The sequence below is a fragment of the Papaver somniferum genome, unplaced genomic scaffold (genome assembly GCF_003573695.1).
Source record: "Papaver somniferum cultivar HN1 unplaced genomic scaffold, ASM357369v1 unplaced-scaffold_46, whole genome shotgun sequence".
Classification (NCBI taxonomy): domain Eukaryota; kingdom Viridiplantae; phylum Streptophyta; class Magnoliopsida; order Ranunculales; family Papaveraceae; genus Papaver; species Papaver somniferum.
In genome coordinates, this window is record NW_020647193.1 from 742,220 (window position 1) to 759,913 (window position 17,694).

General features: G+C 37.8%; 2 protein-coding genes and 1 long non-coding RNA gene across 4 annotated transcripts in view; 2 read left to right on the forward strand and 1 right to left on the reverse strand.

Moving 5' to 3' along the window:
- The first annotated feature begins 3,648 nt into the window (after positions 1-3,648).
- On the forward strand, positions 3,649-4,431 carry LOC113342654. Its single transcript, XR_003356776.1, has 3 exons — positions 3,649-3,770; positions 3,872-3,993; positions 4,365-4,431. It is a non-coding gene; the product is annotated as an uncharacterized LOC113342654 (long non-coding RNA).
- A 1,774-nt stretch (positions 4,432-6,205) lies between these two features.
- Positions 6,206-17,694, forward strand: part of LOC113342659 — a 12,180-nt gene continuing 691 nt past the window's right edge. The window contains exons 1-19 of one of the 2 annotated variants that reach the window (XM_026587129.1): positions 6,206-6,400; positions 6,711-6,890; positions 6,981-7,208; positions 7,442-7,528; positions 7,852-7,941; positions 8,029-8,155; positions 8,349-8,449; positions 8,605-8,773; positions 8,943-9,064; positions 9,856-9,984; positions 10,074-10,172; positions 10,360-10,417; positions 10,499-10,574; positions 10,731-10,860; positions 11,012-11,169; positions 11,281-11,353; positions 11,450-11,644; positions 12,004-12,097; positions 12,188-12,577. In XM_026587129.1, coding sequence (XP_026442914.1) covers positions 6,816-6,890; positions 6,981-7,208; positions 7,442-7,528; positions 7,852-7,941; positions 8,029-8,155; positions 8,349-8,449; positions 8,605-8,773; positions 8,943-9,064; positions 9,856-9,984; positions 10,074-10,172; positions 10,360-10,417; positions 10,499-10,574; positions 10,731-10,860; positions 11,012-11,169; positions 11,281-11,353; positions 11,450-11,644; positions 12,004-12,097; positions 12,188-12,577 — 2,401 coding nt within the window. In that variant the 5' untranslated portion in view covers positions 6,206-6,400; positions 6,711-6,815. Of the gene's footprint in view, positions 6,401-6,710; positions 6,891-6,980; positions 7,209-7,441; positions 7,529-7,851; positions 7,942-8,028; positions 8,156-8,348; positions 8,450-8,604; positions 8,774-8,942; positions 9,065-9,855; positions 9,985-10,073; positions 10,173-10,359; positions 10,418-10,498; positions 10,575-10,730; positions 10,861-11,011; positions 11,170-11,280; positions 11,354-11,449; positions 11,645-12,003; positions 12,098-12,187; positions 13,197-17,694 lie in introns of those variants that run through there. The other variant, XM_026587130.1, reaches the window with a different exon arrangement.
- On the reverse strand, positions 13,100-16,169 carry LOC113342661 (pentatricopeptide repeat-containing protein At4g18520, chloroplastic-like). Its single transcript, XM_026587132.1, has 2 exons — positions 14,145-16,169; positions 13,100-14,056 (listed from the first exon to the last, which is right to left on the reverse strand). Exon 1 carries the CDS (start codon positions 16,041-16,043, stop codon positions 14,214-14,216), a length of 1,830 nt encoding a protein of 609 aa, XP_026442917.1. The 5' UTR covers positions 16,044-16,169; the 3' UTR covers positions 13,100-14,056; positions 14,145-14,213.

Genomic DNA, 17,694 nt, shown 5'->3' on the forward strand with positions numbered 1-17,694 from the left:
GTGGTTGGTGGTGGTGATAATCGGAGGTGGTGGTGGTAATCGGCGGTGGCGGGCGGTGGTGGTGGGAGGAGGTGGTAATATATATATATATATATATATATATATATAGGTGGTTATTAGGTTGGTTTTAAATTAAATTAGGTTAAGGGTAGGTTGGTCATTTCAACGTTTTAGGACACCCCTTATTACTATAGAGAAGGTGGCCTAACAAAATCATGGTCCCCTCAAAAAAACCATGGTCCCTAAAAAATCATTTTTTTTTTAGTAATAATGGAAATTTTCATCTCATGTCATGAGATAAGAACTTTTTTTTGGAAGACTAAATCCAATAATCAGCATCCCAAAAGGCACAAAATGATAGTATGAATTATATTAGGGTCCAACATCTATTAGGTAATTAAATTAGAAATGGATTATGACTAGGGCTGTCAATGGGTACCCATTACCCGGGTCCGGAACCGGATCCGATGGATTTGGGTCCGGTTCCGGGTCCTTAAATTGGACCCATTAACCACTTTGGACCCGGCGGGTAATTACCCATATATACCCGTTTATGAACGGGTCCATCCGGATCCTACCCGTCGGGTACCCGCGGGTATTCGGGTATTTTATAAAGGCTAATTCTGTAAAAATCCCAGCGAAAATTAGGTCATATATAAAGGATGAGAAGCTCACCACCCATTTCAGCCGATCTACTTTCTTCTCCTTCCTGCAACTACTTCTACACACTGGAAGTGGAAATCCTTTGTTTCTCAAATTCTTTGACTGAAAGAAAAGTATGATATGCTACTCTACAAATTCTTAAAGTGATGCGCGTGATTTTTATTGAATCAATTTTAGAGGCTTTTGAATCCTCTTGAATCTGTTACAGTATGATTTTAGAAGAGATTCCAACTAAAAAAAAAATTAGAAGAGAATGTTAAGAAATGTTAGGAAAATAGCATCTAAAATATTATTGATTCCAATAATGGGTGGTGATAAGGTTAATCAGTGGGTATCTTTCAATTTCTCAATTTTAATCAGTGGGTATCTTTCAATTTCTCAATTTTAATCAGTGCTTGGTGTGCTCAATTTCTCTAAATTCAATAATTGAACTTATGGCTCTAATTGTTGCTGCTAGTGAAGTTACATTTGTGGGTAGAGTTGTCAAACAGGCCGGCCTAGATTTGTTGCTGTGTCTAGTTATTATACTATTTCTTATCTAGTAATTGTCTAGTTGAAATGAATCGCTCATCTCTTATTAGTCTACTGTTTAATTTCTTTCATTTTGTATCAATTTTTTTTCCTTGTTCTTGATGATTTCTCTTGCACAGACAAGGCAAACTTATTATGCTTGAATGGGTATCCCTGTAATCCCAATGATATGTGAACTCTATGGTTGTTTTTGTGAGAAATCAATGATAGCTCGAAGGTTGGGTGTTTTCAGTAGCTTGCAGCAAACATGCACAAGAGCTAGTCTTCTACTGCCATTTTGGAAATTAAGTCATAAACTACTAATTCCTTGTGCGTGGTTGATGCGTATGCTGTTTATGCGTATATGCTTGGAACATTTGTCTTTTTCTTACTGTATATGCATGTTAAATTTATTATCGTTTATACTTTATGACACCTGATAGGCTGATACAGATGTTTGTTGGTTTTTCCTTGTGTTCCTGTAAAGAAGACTAAAGTTACCGTTTCGAAATCACCGTGTATGCCGCCTCCTAAAGCTGCCGTTTCGAAGGCTGCAAAGAAGAGTAAAGTTGTAAACTCAGCAGAGCGGAAAGAAGTAGAAACTGTAGCCAGTGAGTCAAGTGATTCTGGTGATTCTGAACATATAGAAGCGGCAACAATAGATGTGGTTCCGTCACATACACGTAAACGCAAAAGAACCTCAAAGTATTGGGCTGAATTTCAAGAGGTATTGATAAAAGGGAAAACACACGAAGAATGCAAGCATTGCAAGAGGAATATTGGTGCGGAGAGCAAAAATGGGACAAGTAGTTTGAGGAAACATCTAAATAGTTGTATGGCGTACAAAGGAGCACAACAACAAATTAACCAAATGTTCTTGAAAGCTAGTGAAACACAATATGGGTCAGTAGCTGCTTACAACTTTAAGTTTAACCAAGAAGTAACTCGTGATTGTATTGCAAGAATGATTATCTTGCATGAACTCCCTTTCTCATTTGTAGAGTACATTGGTTTTAGAAGGGTGCTGACTTCATTACAACCCAATATTAAACTTGTGAAGCGGAACACTACGAAGTCAGACTGCATAAAGATTTATCAAATGGAAAAGAAGCATTTGTACGAGATTTTTAGTAAGGTACAGAGTCGCATAAGCCTTACTACTGATATGTGGACTTGTACCACTCAGAATAGAGGTTATATGGCTTTGAAAACTCACTATGTTGATGAAGAATGGAAGATTCAGAAGATAATTTTATATTTTAACGCTGTGGATGGGAAACACACTGGAGTTAACATTGCAAAGGTACTGATGGAGCAGTTGTACAAGTGGAATATAGATAGGAAGATAGCTTCAATTACGCTGGATAATGCTTCAACTAACAAAGTCGTGGTAAGTGAACTTCTTCCTCAGCTAAAACCAGATAATGGATTACATTTGGATGGGGAATTATTCCATGTTCGATGTTCTGCTCATGTAGTTGCCATTATTGTTGATCATGGGATGCTGCAAATTAAAGAAGAAATACAGAAAATTAGAAATTCACTGAAATTTATTAGAGGTTCACCACAAAGACAACAAAAATTTAAATAAGTTTGCTTGCAAGTCAATGCTCCTGATAAAAAGTTGATTCAAGACGTTGATACAAGGTGGAATTCTACCTATCTGATGCTTGAAACAACACTTCTATTTCGGGAAGCATTTAATCGGTTCGGGAAGATTGAACCTGATTTTCTTAACGTTGCTCCAACGAGTGAAGACTGGAAGAATGCAAGTAGTCTTTCAATTTTCTTGAAGTTCTTTTATGAAGTCACCATTCTCTTTTCAGGTACGTCATACGTGACAGTTAATCGTTATTTTGATACTGCTTGTTCTTTGTATTTAGAACTTCGTGGGTGGTGTGATTTCGATGATGCATTAATCTCAAAAATGGCAGTGAATATGATGAAAAAGTTTGAAAGATATTGGCAACTTACTAGTAAAACATTTGCAATAGCTTCCATTTTAGATCCTCGGTTTAAAATGAAATTATTGGATTACTATTTCCCATTAATATATCCTGGTAACAGCGAGGAGAAGAAGTTAGAAGTTATGGAAGTCTTGAAAATATTGTATAATGAATATGCAACACATTATGCTTCTTCATCTCATGTATACTCAGCAAACATTTCGACAAATCAAGTGAACATGGAAGATTCAGTTGGTAGTAGTGGTAGTACTTCATCTTCTCAAAGTTCTTTTACTTCTAGAAGGAAAGGTTTGACAGCATTTCTGGAAGAAAGTTCACAACATGACGTTGTTCGCACAGATCTAGAGCAATACCTATCAGCTGATGTTCACCCTATTAGAAAAGGAAGTGGTATTGATCTGAATGATTCTAGTTTTGATGTTTTGGGGTGGTGGAAATTTCATGGACCAATGTATCCAATTGTAGCAGTGATAGCTCGTGATATATTAGCAATTCCTACGTCATCGGTGGCTTCTGAATCTGTTTTCAGCACCAGTGGTAGAGTTGTAGATAAATTTCGTTCTTCAATGCTTCCAGAAACAATTGAAGCTCTGATATGCACACAAGATTGGATAAGAAGTGCGCTGAAGAGTAAGTAACATATTCAATTCATGTTTGCTATTATATCAATTTTAGTTAGTGATTCATTTACTATGGTTCTTGTACGTCAACTAACTATTTTATTGTGTTAGATGAGGGATTTGGGTTAGGTAGTACTTCACTTCAGACTCTTTTGGAGGCAATGGAGGAGCTCGAGTCAGACGATGATGATGCAACATCGCACATTGTCTAACTGACTGACTATCAATTTAAGGTAAAATAACCAGCTAACCTTGGAATGCACAAATTTGTATTTCCTTAAACTTTGTCGAAATGTGATTAGTACAGTATAAGGAAATACATTCGTAAGAAAGTTTGACTTGTGTCTGTCTATGATTACTTGTACACGTTGGAATGCACAAATTTGTTTCATCACATGCAAGGTCTTTGATTGTGATATGGTTACTTGTACACGTTGTTTGGTTGAAGATGCAAGATTTGTACTTTTTTACTCGTAGCACATTGTCTTTACGTAATGTATTTCCTTAAACTTGGTAGAGAATGTGGTAGTGATAATAATTTTGAGATGGTTTCTGAATTGGGAAAAATTGGGAATATGATCAACTGTTTATGTTTCTCTTGCAGGAACAATTGGAAATATGATGGTGAAATCTTTAGTGAACTGGTTGGAACTTCTTTTTGGTATATATATATAATATATTATATAGGCATAGCCAAAGAACATGCGAAGTGCGAACTACATCCTTCTTTTTTGTATATGTACTTGTGAAGGAAACGCATTTATCTTTTGGGGCTTCTACACTTTATAGAATGATATGTCTGTCAACTTTTGTGGTTATAATACGACAGACTATATTAGCCATTAGGGCTGGCGTTACTTGTAGTTATCGGCTAAAAAAATGTCTGCCAACTTTTGTATTTAATATTTATCATATATAATGGCAGATTCTTACTTATAGCTAGGAAAGTAACTTTGATTTTCCTAATCTAAGGATTCTAAGCTCAAGTTTACTCTACTTTTGTATGTATGTTAAAGATGGTCACTTTTCAGGTGTTGAATAATCCTTTTTCAGTACTCAGGAGCCATAAAATTGGGAAGTCATATAAGTTTGTTTTTTTACCCGATGGGTACCCGAACCCGGTGATTACCCGTGACCTTTACTGGGTCCGGTTCTGGGCCAACACATTATGGAACCGGCCCCGGAACCGTTAGGACCCGGAACCGACGCTGATATGTCGGGTCCGGTTCTGGGCCATATACTACCCGGGAGGACCCGGACCCGTTGACAGCCCTAATTATGACTAGAAAGAAAAATCTTCCAAAATAGATTATGGCTTTTTAATGCAAATTACTAAAGCATAAGGGGGTTAGGGTCGAACTCCCCATCACTAGGGATGGCCATTTGCCCCACCCAAACCCATCCCCGTGGGTACCCGCCCCGTTCGGGTAGGGTTTTACCCGCACAAATGGAGATGGGATCGGGTATGGATAATACCCGAAAACTAAGCTACGGGGATGGGGTAGGGATGGGATTCAAGGTCCCCGCCCCATACCCGCCCCGTATCTTTCACAAGTTAGGGGTTTAGACTTTTATGCAACAATGTGTATAATTTTTATACTTCCACCACTTAGTCGAGCTTTCTTTCATTTATCATATTCTCGATCGTTCTTGTACATTCATCACTTTCGTTCTTTTTTTTTTGTGATCAAACACATTCTCTAAAAGTTAAAATAGAGAAAATGAAGCAGATAATGAAATGGTTAACGTGGACGAAGATAGAACGGGACAGGAAAAAACAGAAAAACTAATAAGTCATTAACAGATTCTTTTGTTCACTTTAAGATAAATTACTGAATTTAAGATTCCAGAATGCGTCGTTCTTACGTTATTATTTTTATTTGAATCATATTTAAGTTTTGATTATAATCAAATTTATGTATTAACTCAGTGTTACGGGTAATCCATGGGAAACCCGTCCCATATGGGTATTCCCCATACCTGCCCCGTCCCGATTCATATGGTTAACGGGGAGGGGATGGGTATTTTTTTACAAACGGAACAGTGACTGGGATTGACACTACCCGCCCCATACCCGTCCCATGACCATCCTACAAATTTTTCGAGAAAGAAAAATCTTCTGAACTGCATGTTGATTCCATGACACAAATTAGTAAAGGAGGATGGGGTTAGGGTAAAACTCGCCATCACTCTCAATCTTCGAAGAAAAATTAGTGACTGAACTAATCGAGATCTACCAAATTTTACAAATTTGTTTTAATAATCCTCAAAATGAAAAAAAAATCCAAGAAAATTGTTGATTGGCTAAGTTTAAGCCGCGCCTTTCAAAAAACAAACGGTCCTGATTCTCCAAAATCTGTAAATCCAAAGGATCCGATTCCTAACCGCGTCACTAAATTAAAACCGCTTTTATCTTCGCAAACAGACAAACTAGATTCTACTTAACATCGCAAAGAGAGAATTTTCCCCATTTCCTCTCAATTTCACTCCCAGAGACTTCTCTCACCTCAAAAACCCTAGATTTCTACCCTGGGGTTCTATTGTTCATATACAATTCGGTCAATTTTTGTTGCATTTTCAAGAATTGGACTTCATTGGTCAATTTAGGTTGCATTTTCAAGAATCGGACTTCAAATTAAGGTAAAATTTGTCAATTCTTGTGTAAATTTGATGAATTTAGGGCAGTTTTGATAATGGGTTTTCTTCTTTTGGGGGGATTGTTAAGATTTTGCTCTTGAAATCTGTTTGATTTTGTTATGAACATACAGATTGGTGGGTATTGTAGTTTGCCATTTTTCATTATTTTTTTTCTCAAATTGCTAATTTTTTCTTGTTTTTGTTGATAATTCTTAAGTTATGTTAGTGACTAATTGTATTGAGAATTGAAGATTTTGGGCTTACTAGATTATGCAATGACTGATTATATTCATGTTGATTACATCAATTTCAGGGAGTAGTGGAAATTGAAGATCTGTTACTTATAAAAGGTCTTTGCAGCAAAGACCAATAGCTTAAGAATCTTTTGCTTTGCTCATTTGTAACCTGATAACATCTGATGGGATGGGGAAACATCTACAAAAGGCGCATGAAAGTGTTCACGGTTGCCGTGATAATTTACCTGGACTATAAGGTGAGTTAGTGTTTCCTGGTTGACTATCATTTACTAACTGAAGGTTGAAAAGAATCTAATGACTTGATTTTGGTTTTTTTACTACTGAAGACATTGCAGCAAAGAGAGAGATGGAGTAGCAAAACTAAAAGAGCTGCGCTGTGGGAGAAAACTCATGAGCGTAATGCGAAGCGGCTTCTTAGTTTGATTGTAGAGTTGGAAGGGTTGTGGGTGAAACTAGGTCAGTATTTATCGACACGTGCTGATGTACTTCCTCAGGCGTATATTGTTCTCCTCAAGCAGTTGCAAGATTCTCTTCCTCCGCGCCCAGTGAAAGAGGTGAAATTATATAGCTTATCAGATACAGTGTGTTCTCATATCTCGATTAAACTTTCAAGTTGTGTTTCAAGTTCTAATCACTTAAAGAATAAAATAAATAAGTAAGAAGTAAAAGGTCAGCCTCTGCTTCTTTTCTTTGAAAAATATGCATTAAACAGTCCAATACGCTCTTTGCTGATTCATCATCTTATTGCACTGTTATTGTTTTTACCTGACAGTTTCTGTTACAATAGGTTTGCCGAACTATTCAGAAAGAGTTGGGAAAATCTGTGGATGATCTCTTCTCAGAATTTGTTGAAACTCCTCTTGCAACAGCGTCGGTAAGATTCTGAGACTAAACCTTAGAAACCTGCTTGAACCAACTTGAATGTTTATAGGGACTAAATGCAGTCATATCAGAAATTTAGAATCAATGCTGGATGGACATATGTAGGATGCTCTAAATGAAATAGGTTATGATACCATCTTAGCATTAAATCATGTTATTATGCTCATTTAGCGAGGAGAGAGTAATTTTTGAAATTAGTAGTACAAAATGTTGAATAGTTATATCATGCTTTTCTTGCAAATGAACAGCTTTTCAATGTAATGGGACTAATGGCTGTATAATCTTCTCTTGATGTCTTTCTTATCCAAAATGTAGATAGCACAAGTTCATCGTGCAACTCTAAACGATGGGAGGAACGTGGTTGTTAAAGTTCAGCATGAGGGCATCAAGACAGTCATACTAGAGGTTATAGATTTCTTTAACTTCGGTTCTGATGAACAAATTATTTGAAGTAGTCAATTTGTGAGTGTTAAGCATTCCATCCCCTTGCAGGACTTGAAGAATGCAAAGTCGATAGTTGATTGGATAGCATGGGCAGAACCACAATATGACTTCAACCCGATGATCGATGAGTGGTGCAAAGAAGCACCCAAAGAACTGGACTTTAATCATGAAGCTGGTAATAGTTTCCCCTGATATAATCAACATTGATATGATTTCAGAATACCTAAACTGGAATGAAGGATATTTTCTGGTTTTTGATATTTTCTAGGCACAATAGTTTTTTACATTGGATAGTTGCGGCGTTTTGTTTGAATTTTTGACCCACGTTAACGATGCAATCTGTGGTTGTGTAATGTGCATACATACAGAGAACACGAGAACTGTCTCAAAGAACCTTAACTACAAAGACAAGCGGGATAATGCTGCCCCTGGGAATGCCGTCGATGTCTTTATTCCAGAAGTGATTCAGGTATAATTCTTCGAGCATCACCCTGACCTCATGATGCTTATCATGTGAAAGCATTGGAAAGACATGGTAGTAAGCCAATAGTTGAATCTTTCCAGAGATTTTCTATCAACATTACTCTATAAAGTACGAACTAAATATTCATTCGTTTATTGCAGTCATCGGAGAAGTGCCTTGTTTTAGAATACATGGATGGAATTCGTTTAAATGACAAAGAATCATTGGATGCTTTTGGTGTTGACAAACAAAAGCTCCTTGAAGAAATTACCCGTGCGTATGCCCACCAAATATATGTGGATGGATTTTTTAACGGTGATCCCCATCCTGGTATGCGCCTCATCTTTGCAAACTTATACTTCTATGCCTGGGAGTGTATTAAACACTGACAATATTAATTTAGTTGCAATTCATGTGAACGTGTCGAAAGGTGTTTACATATGGTTGATGCTGATAGCACTTGCTTGATTTTTTTTCTCTTCCTGCTCTCTCGCTATAGGTAATTTTCTTGTGAGCAAGGAACCCCCACATCGTCCGATTTTGCTAGACTTTGGTCTTACAAAGAGAGTGTCAACCTCTATGAAGCAAGGACTTGCGAAGATGTTCCTGGCATGTTGTGAGGTTCGTAGATCTTTTCTTCAATTTTGTATTATTTTAATGAAAATCTATTATTCAACCAATAGTTTAACTGAAAAAGCTAAGCAACGTATCCCCTTTTATGCACTTATTTCTTTGTTGTTTTTTCGATCCTTGATGAGCCAAATTGGGCACTCTGGTACCGTTTGGTCTGTAGGAAGCTATGGGCGTTCTACCTTCTTCTTGTGTGCATTTTTCTTTTCTTCCAAAGAAGCTCGAAAAACCTCATAAATTAGAGTTATGAATTACATTCCTTGAGATTTTTGTAAGTGGATATCAGTGAAAGAAATTTAGTTAGTGCCGTTGCGACTAATAGGTGTTTATAGATAATTGCGCTGCTGATTGATATCTATATTGTAGTTTCTCTTCAAATAGAACAGTTAATGACTGAATATAGATCAATCTCTAAAACTAAAAAAAAAAAAAAATGCATCTGCCTTCAAAACCTGAACTCTTTGGAGAAATGCTTGTTTCAAAGGTTTTTTAAAAACATATTATATATTTCTTTTACTCTTTTCTGATGGTTTCCTTGTGAATGTGTTCGTCTATTACTGTTCTTGTAGTACTTTCTAAGTTATGTACTGAAGTATCTTAATGAACTCTACTAAGGTGAGCCCTTTGTTTCTGGTGTTTAAGTTAAATGGTCAACAAAGTCCCCCACAAAATGCGAGCTTTGAGGACAATGTGCTTCAGAATTCGTTGCTTGACCAGATAGTGATTTTTGTCATTCCTTGCATTCCTTCATAGCCACAAATTTCTTGTTGATTCTGTCACAGGGGGATCATGTGGCACTTTTGTCGGCTTTTGCTGAGATGGGACTTAGGTTGCGGGTAGACCTTCCTGAGCAGGCTATGGAGGTAACAAATGTGTTCTTCCGTGCTTCTACACCAGCAAGTCAAGCCCTTGTAAGTACACATGTATGATATCTCTGTTTATCTACTCAACATCAATTAGTTGAATTTTTTACTTACCCTTTTCTTTTTATCCTTTTCAGGAAACCATAAAATCTATATCGGACCAAAGAACAAAAGGTATGAAGGTCGTCCAGGAAAAGATGAAACTCAACAAGGAGGAAGCATCACACTTCAACCCTGTATGGCCACGTCCATTGCTCTCTATTATTAGCCATTTTTTCATGACAATCTGTTTTTTTTTTTTTTAGTTTAGTTGTTCTATCAACTAGGTACGTTTTAATTTGAACATTTCATGATGGTTGTTCCAGCAAATAGTTGTGACTTCATTTCATTCATAACGGAAAGCATTTGAACTTTACATTCCAGGTTGATGCTTTTCCAGGTGACGCTGTGATATTTTTGCGGGTTCTAAATCTTCTTCGAGGTCTGCACTAACCACTTACCTTGGCAATAAAAACATCTTTCCCCTATTTTAATTTGTTTATTAACATTTTATGCTTTACAGGGCTTTCATCAATAATGGATGCTCGCATTGTGTACTTGGATATGATGAGGCCTTTTGCAGAATCTGTTCTTCAAGGGTTAGTCTAGTTTCATATTTCCTTCTGCTGCTTTTAGAACCTGATTCTTTTATTGGATTTCCTCGCTTGTTATATTTCTTGTTCATCATTCACTGTACACTATTCACTTTGATCTTCTTCCTAACCTCCTTTTAACATTCCATTTATGGACTACAGAACTATTAGTAGAGGGCCAGCAACAAATGCAGAGTGGATCCATGACACACCTGTTCTCTCCGATGTCGAAGGAAAACTGAGGCAGCTCCTCATTAAGCTAGGGCATGAGGATAAAATACTTGGAATTCAGGTAATGATGTGTAGAACTCCTGGTATTTGGTCACAAAAATCCATACCCGGAAATTGCTAAGTTTTGTCTTTGTACTTGGAATTCTGCTGATGGAAACAGATGCTTCTGGGTGCTTTTTTGGTTAACATGGTGGGTAATTTTTTCGTTTTAGGTGTGTGCCTACAAAGATGGGAAAGTTATTATAGATACTGCTGCTGGCATGCTTGGAATGTACGATCCTCGTCCTGTTCAGCCTGATAGCCTGTTTCCAGTTTTTTCGGTAACAAAAGGGGTCACAGCAGGATTGGTACATTCACTCGTTGATAACGGATATTATAGAATATCATATTCATGCACAATTTCATGAATCCTCTGCAATCTTTCCATATTGTTTAGTAAGCTAGTGATTCTTGGGGTAAGCGTTTGTTTTCTTATCTGCAGAAAGCTTAAGCTTGAAGAAAATATTTCAACTATCTGGCCAGTATTTGGAGCAAATGGGAAAGACAACATAAAGGTTTGCAATGGAACTCTTATATTCTTTATTTCATTCTCAAAATTTTGTAAGACTGTTTTTCTCCAAGTTCCCATTTTCTTATGTTTTCCGTGTCAGGTTCATCATGTGCTCAACCACACCTCTGGTCTGCACAATGCATTAGCTAACATTATGCAAGAGAATCCTCTGTTACTGTGTGAATGGGACGAATGTTTTAGTCGTATGGCTATGTCGGTTCCCGAGACTGAACCTGGTCAACAACAGCTGTATCATTATTTATCCTTTGGCTGGCTCTGTGGTGGAATTATCGAGGTATTTATTAGCTTCTATATTATTAATGGTTGTAAGAATTAGGGGTGCTATAAGCACATTGCATAAGTGAATTAGGTATAGTTTTGAACTGTTCCAACAAAAGGCATGGATCTAGCATAATCACGGCAAGGTGTGACAGCAGTGATGAAATATAATATCAAGTTTTCAAACTGATGCGCACATACGGCAGCTTAAACACATTCTGTTGCTTTTCTCCATCTACAGTCACTGAGAAGATGTTACGGGAACTAACCATTCTTTATACTGACTGGCCTCTTTTTTCTTTTGATCCGCCCTTCTCTCTTTGTTTTCTTCGTGGACACTTCCTTGCATCTCACTATGTGATTACAAATATGCAGAATGCATCTGGGATGAAATTACAAGAAGTTTTGGAAGAAAAGCTCATACATCCACTCAACATTGAAGGGGAGCTGTATATTGGTGTTCCTCCAGGCAAGCTTTTCAGTCTGAGATCCTCCTCAATAGTTAGAATTGACTTGATATTGATAAATGTCGTAATAACGTCCTGCAAGGTATTTTCAGGTGTGGAATCCCGACTAGCAACATTGACGGTTGATTTGGAAGATCTTAAATCTTTGTCGGATATGGGCAGTCGACCTGATTTGCCGTCAAGTTTCCAGCTACAGAACCTGTCTCAGCTGGTGACAGCCCTTCCAATGTTATTCAACTCACTTAATATTCGTCGTGCCATCATCCCTGCAGCCAATGGGCATTGCTCAGCTAGAGCGTTAGCACGTTATTATGCAACTCTTGCAGATGGTGGCATGGTACCGCCACCACACTCAGCTTCATCCAAAAATTCACTGGGTAGTCACCCGCATATACCCAAATTCCCTACAGCAAAAAAGCCGAAAAAGAAAATTACCCAATTTAGAGAGGTATTATTTTTGAAAAGCCTGACTAAGAGAACAGATCAAACTCGTAGCTCTAGTGACGGTAGTAGTAGCAGTCGTAAAAGCAGTGAGACTTCAAAAGATGATCTCGAAACTACAACCAAGGTTGACAGAATATTCAGTAACCCAAAAGTTCTCGATGCATTCTTAGGCGTGGGTGATTATAGCAATATGGTTATACCCAATGGGAAGTTCGGGTTGGGGTTTAAAAGGTTCAATTCGACAGATGGATCCATCAGCAGTTTTGGTCATTCAGGTATTGGTGGATCTACAGGTTTTTGTGACAATAAACACAATTTTGCTATAGCTGTTACCCTAAACAAGATGTCACTTGGGAGTGTGACAAGAAGTATAATTCAGCTGGTTTGTTCAGAGCTAAATTTGCCAGTGCCCGAAGAGTATTCAAAACGCGATGAGAAAGGATCGGATCTGCTCACTCCAATCATAAATTAGATGCCAAACATTTCCAGTTTCCGTTTATATATGTATATGTACTCTGAAAAACTCAGTAGATGTGAATGATACACAGTTTATACAAATAGAAAAGAAACAAATGAAGTATACTTTGCACAAGCACTGTAGAAACATCACCACTGGCAACCTAACGGAGCCGTAGACTATTGATTCAGACTTCTATGTACATTACTCTGTTGAGTCAGACTTTTATGTACATTGCTCTGGGATATTCTTCAATTACTGTCAAAGCCTTGATTTCAGTACTTACTCTTACCAGTAATCTCCACATGAACATATCCCATCCTTGAAGAAATGAAACCGACACGAATCTCTGACTACAATGTCTCTATTCTCAACACTAGAAGCAAATTTCATCCAGTTATGACAATCCCCACAAATTCTAAGATTTTTTATCACCCTAATCACACCATGTTTTCTGCCATTTCCGTTCTGTAATAGCGCAAACGAGACTGCCAGCTTCTCACTGTGACAACCTACAATGGCTTCCTTCTGCAATTTATCCACATCATGAAGCACGTACTCTGTCATTGGAACATAACCTATTTTTCTGCACCTTCTGTTAACTTCCTCTAGTTTCATGTAAATGTCTTTCCTTTGTGGATGAGAAACGTCTCCTGCAACGAACAAATGTCTTCTACTTTCAGCTTCTAACCAGCTACATCCGATGTCCTTCTTCAATCCTTTCTCCCTCATCAAACTTCGGACTCTTATGGCATCTGCCCACATTCCTTTAGCTGAATACAAGTTTGATAGAAGAATATGAGTTGTTTCATCTTCGGGTTCCATCTCTAGAATATTCATTGCTGCACTGACACCAAGCTCAAGCTGTTGATGAGCATGGCAAGCCCCAAGTAACACCCTCCACAAACTAAAGCATCCACCCGTTACAGAATTAAACTGAGTGGATCCAGACCTTACGAATTCAAGGGATTGTTCAAAATGACCCGCTCGGCCAAACAGATCAACCATACATGCATAATGCTCAATGCTTGGATTCAGATTATGGACACGGTTCATGGAGCTGAAATAATGTAATCCTTCTTTAATAAGACCAGCATGAGAACAAGCTGTTAGTAAACCAAGAAATGTTACTGAATTCGGATTTACACCTTCTTGTTTCATCCTGTCAAAGAACTCAAGTGACTCATGAGCCATTCCATGGTGCGCATAACCAGTGATCATAGCTGTCCACGAAAACACATCAGTAGAGCTGCATCACTGATGCTTCCGCATTTTGAGTACATGGATATCAAGGAGTTGTTGACAGACAACAAATGACTTGGGTGAATCTTACCGCAACCATCGATGTTTTTAACAGTAAGACAATGAAATTGCTTACCAAGATTGAAAGAAACCAATCTGCCGCAAGCTGTAAGAACAATTGAAAAGGTTAAATAATCAAATGGCAAGTTTTTCTCGTGTTTATCTAGAAAGATTTTTATACTATCTTCAGGACGACCATTAATAGAATACCCATCCATCATGGCGTTCCATGAGTAGTTATCTTTCTCACTCATTCCATTGAAAAGTTTCTCTGCATTTTCGATCTGAGTGCTCTTAGCATACATGCTAAGTATGGCATTAGATGTAAAAGTGGTCACACCATTTAGTACAGCCCTCCTCAATATATAGCCATGGATTTCCTTGCCCAGTTTTACATACCTGAACTCAGATGGCAAGGATGAAAGTGCAGCAAGAATAGCAGTGTAAGTATGATCATCCGTCTTAATTCCTAGTGATAGCATTTTCTTGAAGAGCTCAAGACATTTTTCTGGTAGCTCATTTTGATCAAACCCTGTGATCATTGAATTCCAAGTGACCATGTCCTTGAAAGGCAACTTCTCGAAAACCAGACTGGCTTTTCCCACTTCTTTGTATTTAGAGTACATTGTGATCAAGGAATTAGATATGCTTGTTTCTGGTTCAAGAAAAGATTTGATCAAACGAGCATGTATCTTTTTCCCAAGAGTTAAAGCTGACAGCTTAGAAACAGAACTAAGTACACTAAGGAAGGTGATACGATTCGGTTGTAAAGAATGTCCTAATTCGATCATCCTACGGAATAAATCAATTGCTGCCTCTTCTTCCCCATTCTGTTCGTTACCTGCAATGATTGAGTTCCAGGAAACAACACTCTTCGTACGTATACTCTCGAAAACTCTATTTGCATCTTGTAACATCCCACACTTGGCATAGAATGTAACAAGAGAATTACCCATCATTGTGTCATCAAATTCGCCATATTTGATCACCATTCCGTGAATTATCTTCCCGTACCTCTCCTCTCTCGCATTAGTACAAGCACTAATCATACTAGCATAAGTAAACTTCGTGGGTGCAACACTTACAGTTGCAACCATACAGCAAAACAATTCAAATGCCTCGTTCCAACACTCATGAAGCACATAAGCACCTATAATCGAATTCCATAAAGGACCATCTTTCAAACACGAAACAGAAACCCCATCAAAAACCCGTTGAGCATCAGATAAACACCCAACGTTCGCGTACATTTTTACAAGCGAAGTTTCAACATAAACATCAATCCCATACCCACTACGTATCCACCACCCATGCAACTGCTGACCTACACAAACATCCTTCAAACCCGAACTCGCCTTAATGAGACTCCCCATTGCAAATTCATTAGGTCTAAAACCTTCCTTCCACATCTCATCCAACAAATCAAGTACTTTCAAGTAATCTCCAGACCGAGTATAACCAGATATAATCGTAGCCCAAGAAACCTCATTTCTTTGATGCATTTCATCAAAAAGTCCATGTGCTTCTTCTAATTTACCATTTTTCACAAGTGAGCTCAAAACACTGTTATATTTGAAGGTATTAACTGGTGAGTGTGACGATCTAATGCCATTTGGTTCATCAACTGACGTCCCGAAATTTGATTTTTGAATTGCTGAGAATGGTTTTTGAAGATAATGTTTTGCTGGTAGTTGGTTAATAATGCCCGAAGAAGGAACAACTACACTTAGAGCTACAGTTCCCATAGATAAATTTTGTCTTCAGTTCAGTAAAACAAATGGGAATTTTCTTCCATTGTTGAAGTTTTGAGTGAAATTCTTACATTTTGGATGAAACAGTTTGGAATAACAGACCCTTCAGAGTTCGAACTATGCCATGTCGATATGGCATGGTGAGACACCACAAAAACGTTATCGATACAAATTTACCACAATGAGAGTGCTGATAACAAAAAAGAAAAAGCCCATAACAAAAAGAACATAATAAAAAGAGAAAAAGAGAGGGCTAGTAGCACTATAGGTCCATAGTAGAGGTGTAAAACGCGCCCACCTGGCACAGCCCAACTCACGAAGTCACGTGCTTAGCATGCTGCGCTATGCCAGAGATCCAGACGTGCTGTGTTGGGCCATGCTAAATGGGGTGCCATAATATGTTGTGCCAGAAAAATAAATGTGTTGTGCCATGTTGTGCTAACCCACTTATTTTGTGTTTTTCAAAGTAAATATTTTTCAGATATTTTAGTTAGTATATATTATTATAAAAATAACTCAGCACAACGAAAAACGAAATGTCAAAAACTGGCTAAAATAAAAGTTATCTTTTTTCTTTTTGTTTTAATTGTGAAATATGCGTGAAATCTAATGTGTTGTGTAAGATTTTATGCATGGTATAACATGCTTTCTTCGCGTGTCGTGCTGTGCCAAGTGCTTACGCGTGACACGTGATGTGCTTATTTTTCTGACACAACACACTAAGCTAACCTGTTGTGTCAGTGTTGTGTGCTAGGTCACGTGTTGTGCCGTGTTGTACTCGAATTTTAACATGTTGTGTTGTGCCATAACTGTACTGGCCCGACGTAATTTACATCTCTAGTCCATAGAGCTGTTAGGGTTCAATATATATCTTAATCCATGTGGCATACCAGACGGGGATGTCGATCCAAAAATCCAAATAACTCGGTGAAATACCGTGCCATATTCCATATCACGGGACATTAATCATTTCCGGACATGACACCTCTTCGTAACTCTGTCACTTGGTCTTTCTCTTGTAGTTTCCTGGTCTCAATTTAAAAGAGAATACCTGCCGGAAAACCGCCAATGGTAATTGATGTGCTTTCAATCCTGTTACCGCAAGTCATCAGCTACTCACAGAAGACTCTCAACAATCTTCACAAACTCAGGAAGTTGTTCAACAAACCAAAACTAAGTCCGGTCATCAACAAACATTTCCGACTAATAACTAGGATCTTAAACGTATTTCTGTTTTACAGTTTTGAGCAATGTACACTAGTGGAAAATAGGTTTTTGACCACTTCCTATGTTTTACAGAAACCACTGCCGATGAGCTGTAGTTAAGCCTAGTGACGTGACTAAGAGTAGTTTTATCAGAAAAAAAACAGGAAAAACTTAAACTCCTTCCCCTCACAGTGGTTTTATAGAGGGGTAGTTTTGTAAATATTAGAGATTCAAGAACTACTGTGAGGGTTAGAGTTTTATATGGGAAGAGAAAAAAAACCAAACCTTATCTCCATCTCGTCTGCATCCTCTTCCTTTACTTCTCTCTCTCTCAAATCACTCCCTATTTCTCTTAACCTTTTTCCTCAATCGTAAAATTAGTTGCTTGGTAATCAAAATTTTAGTATTAGCTAGGTTTCGCGTCCTCTTTTTTTTTTTT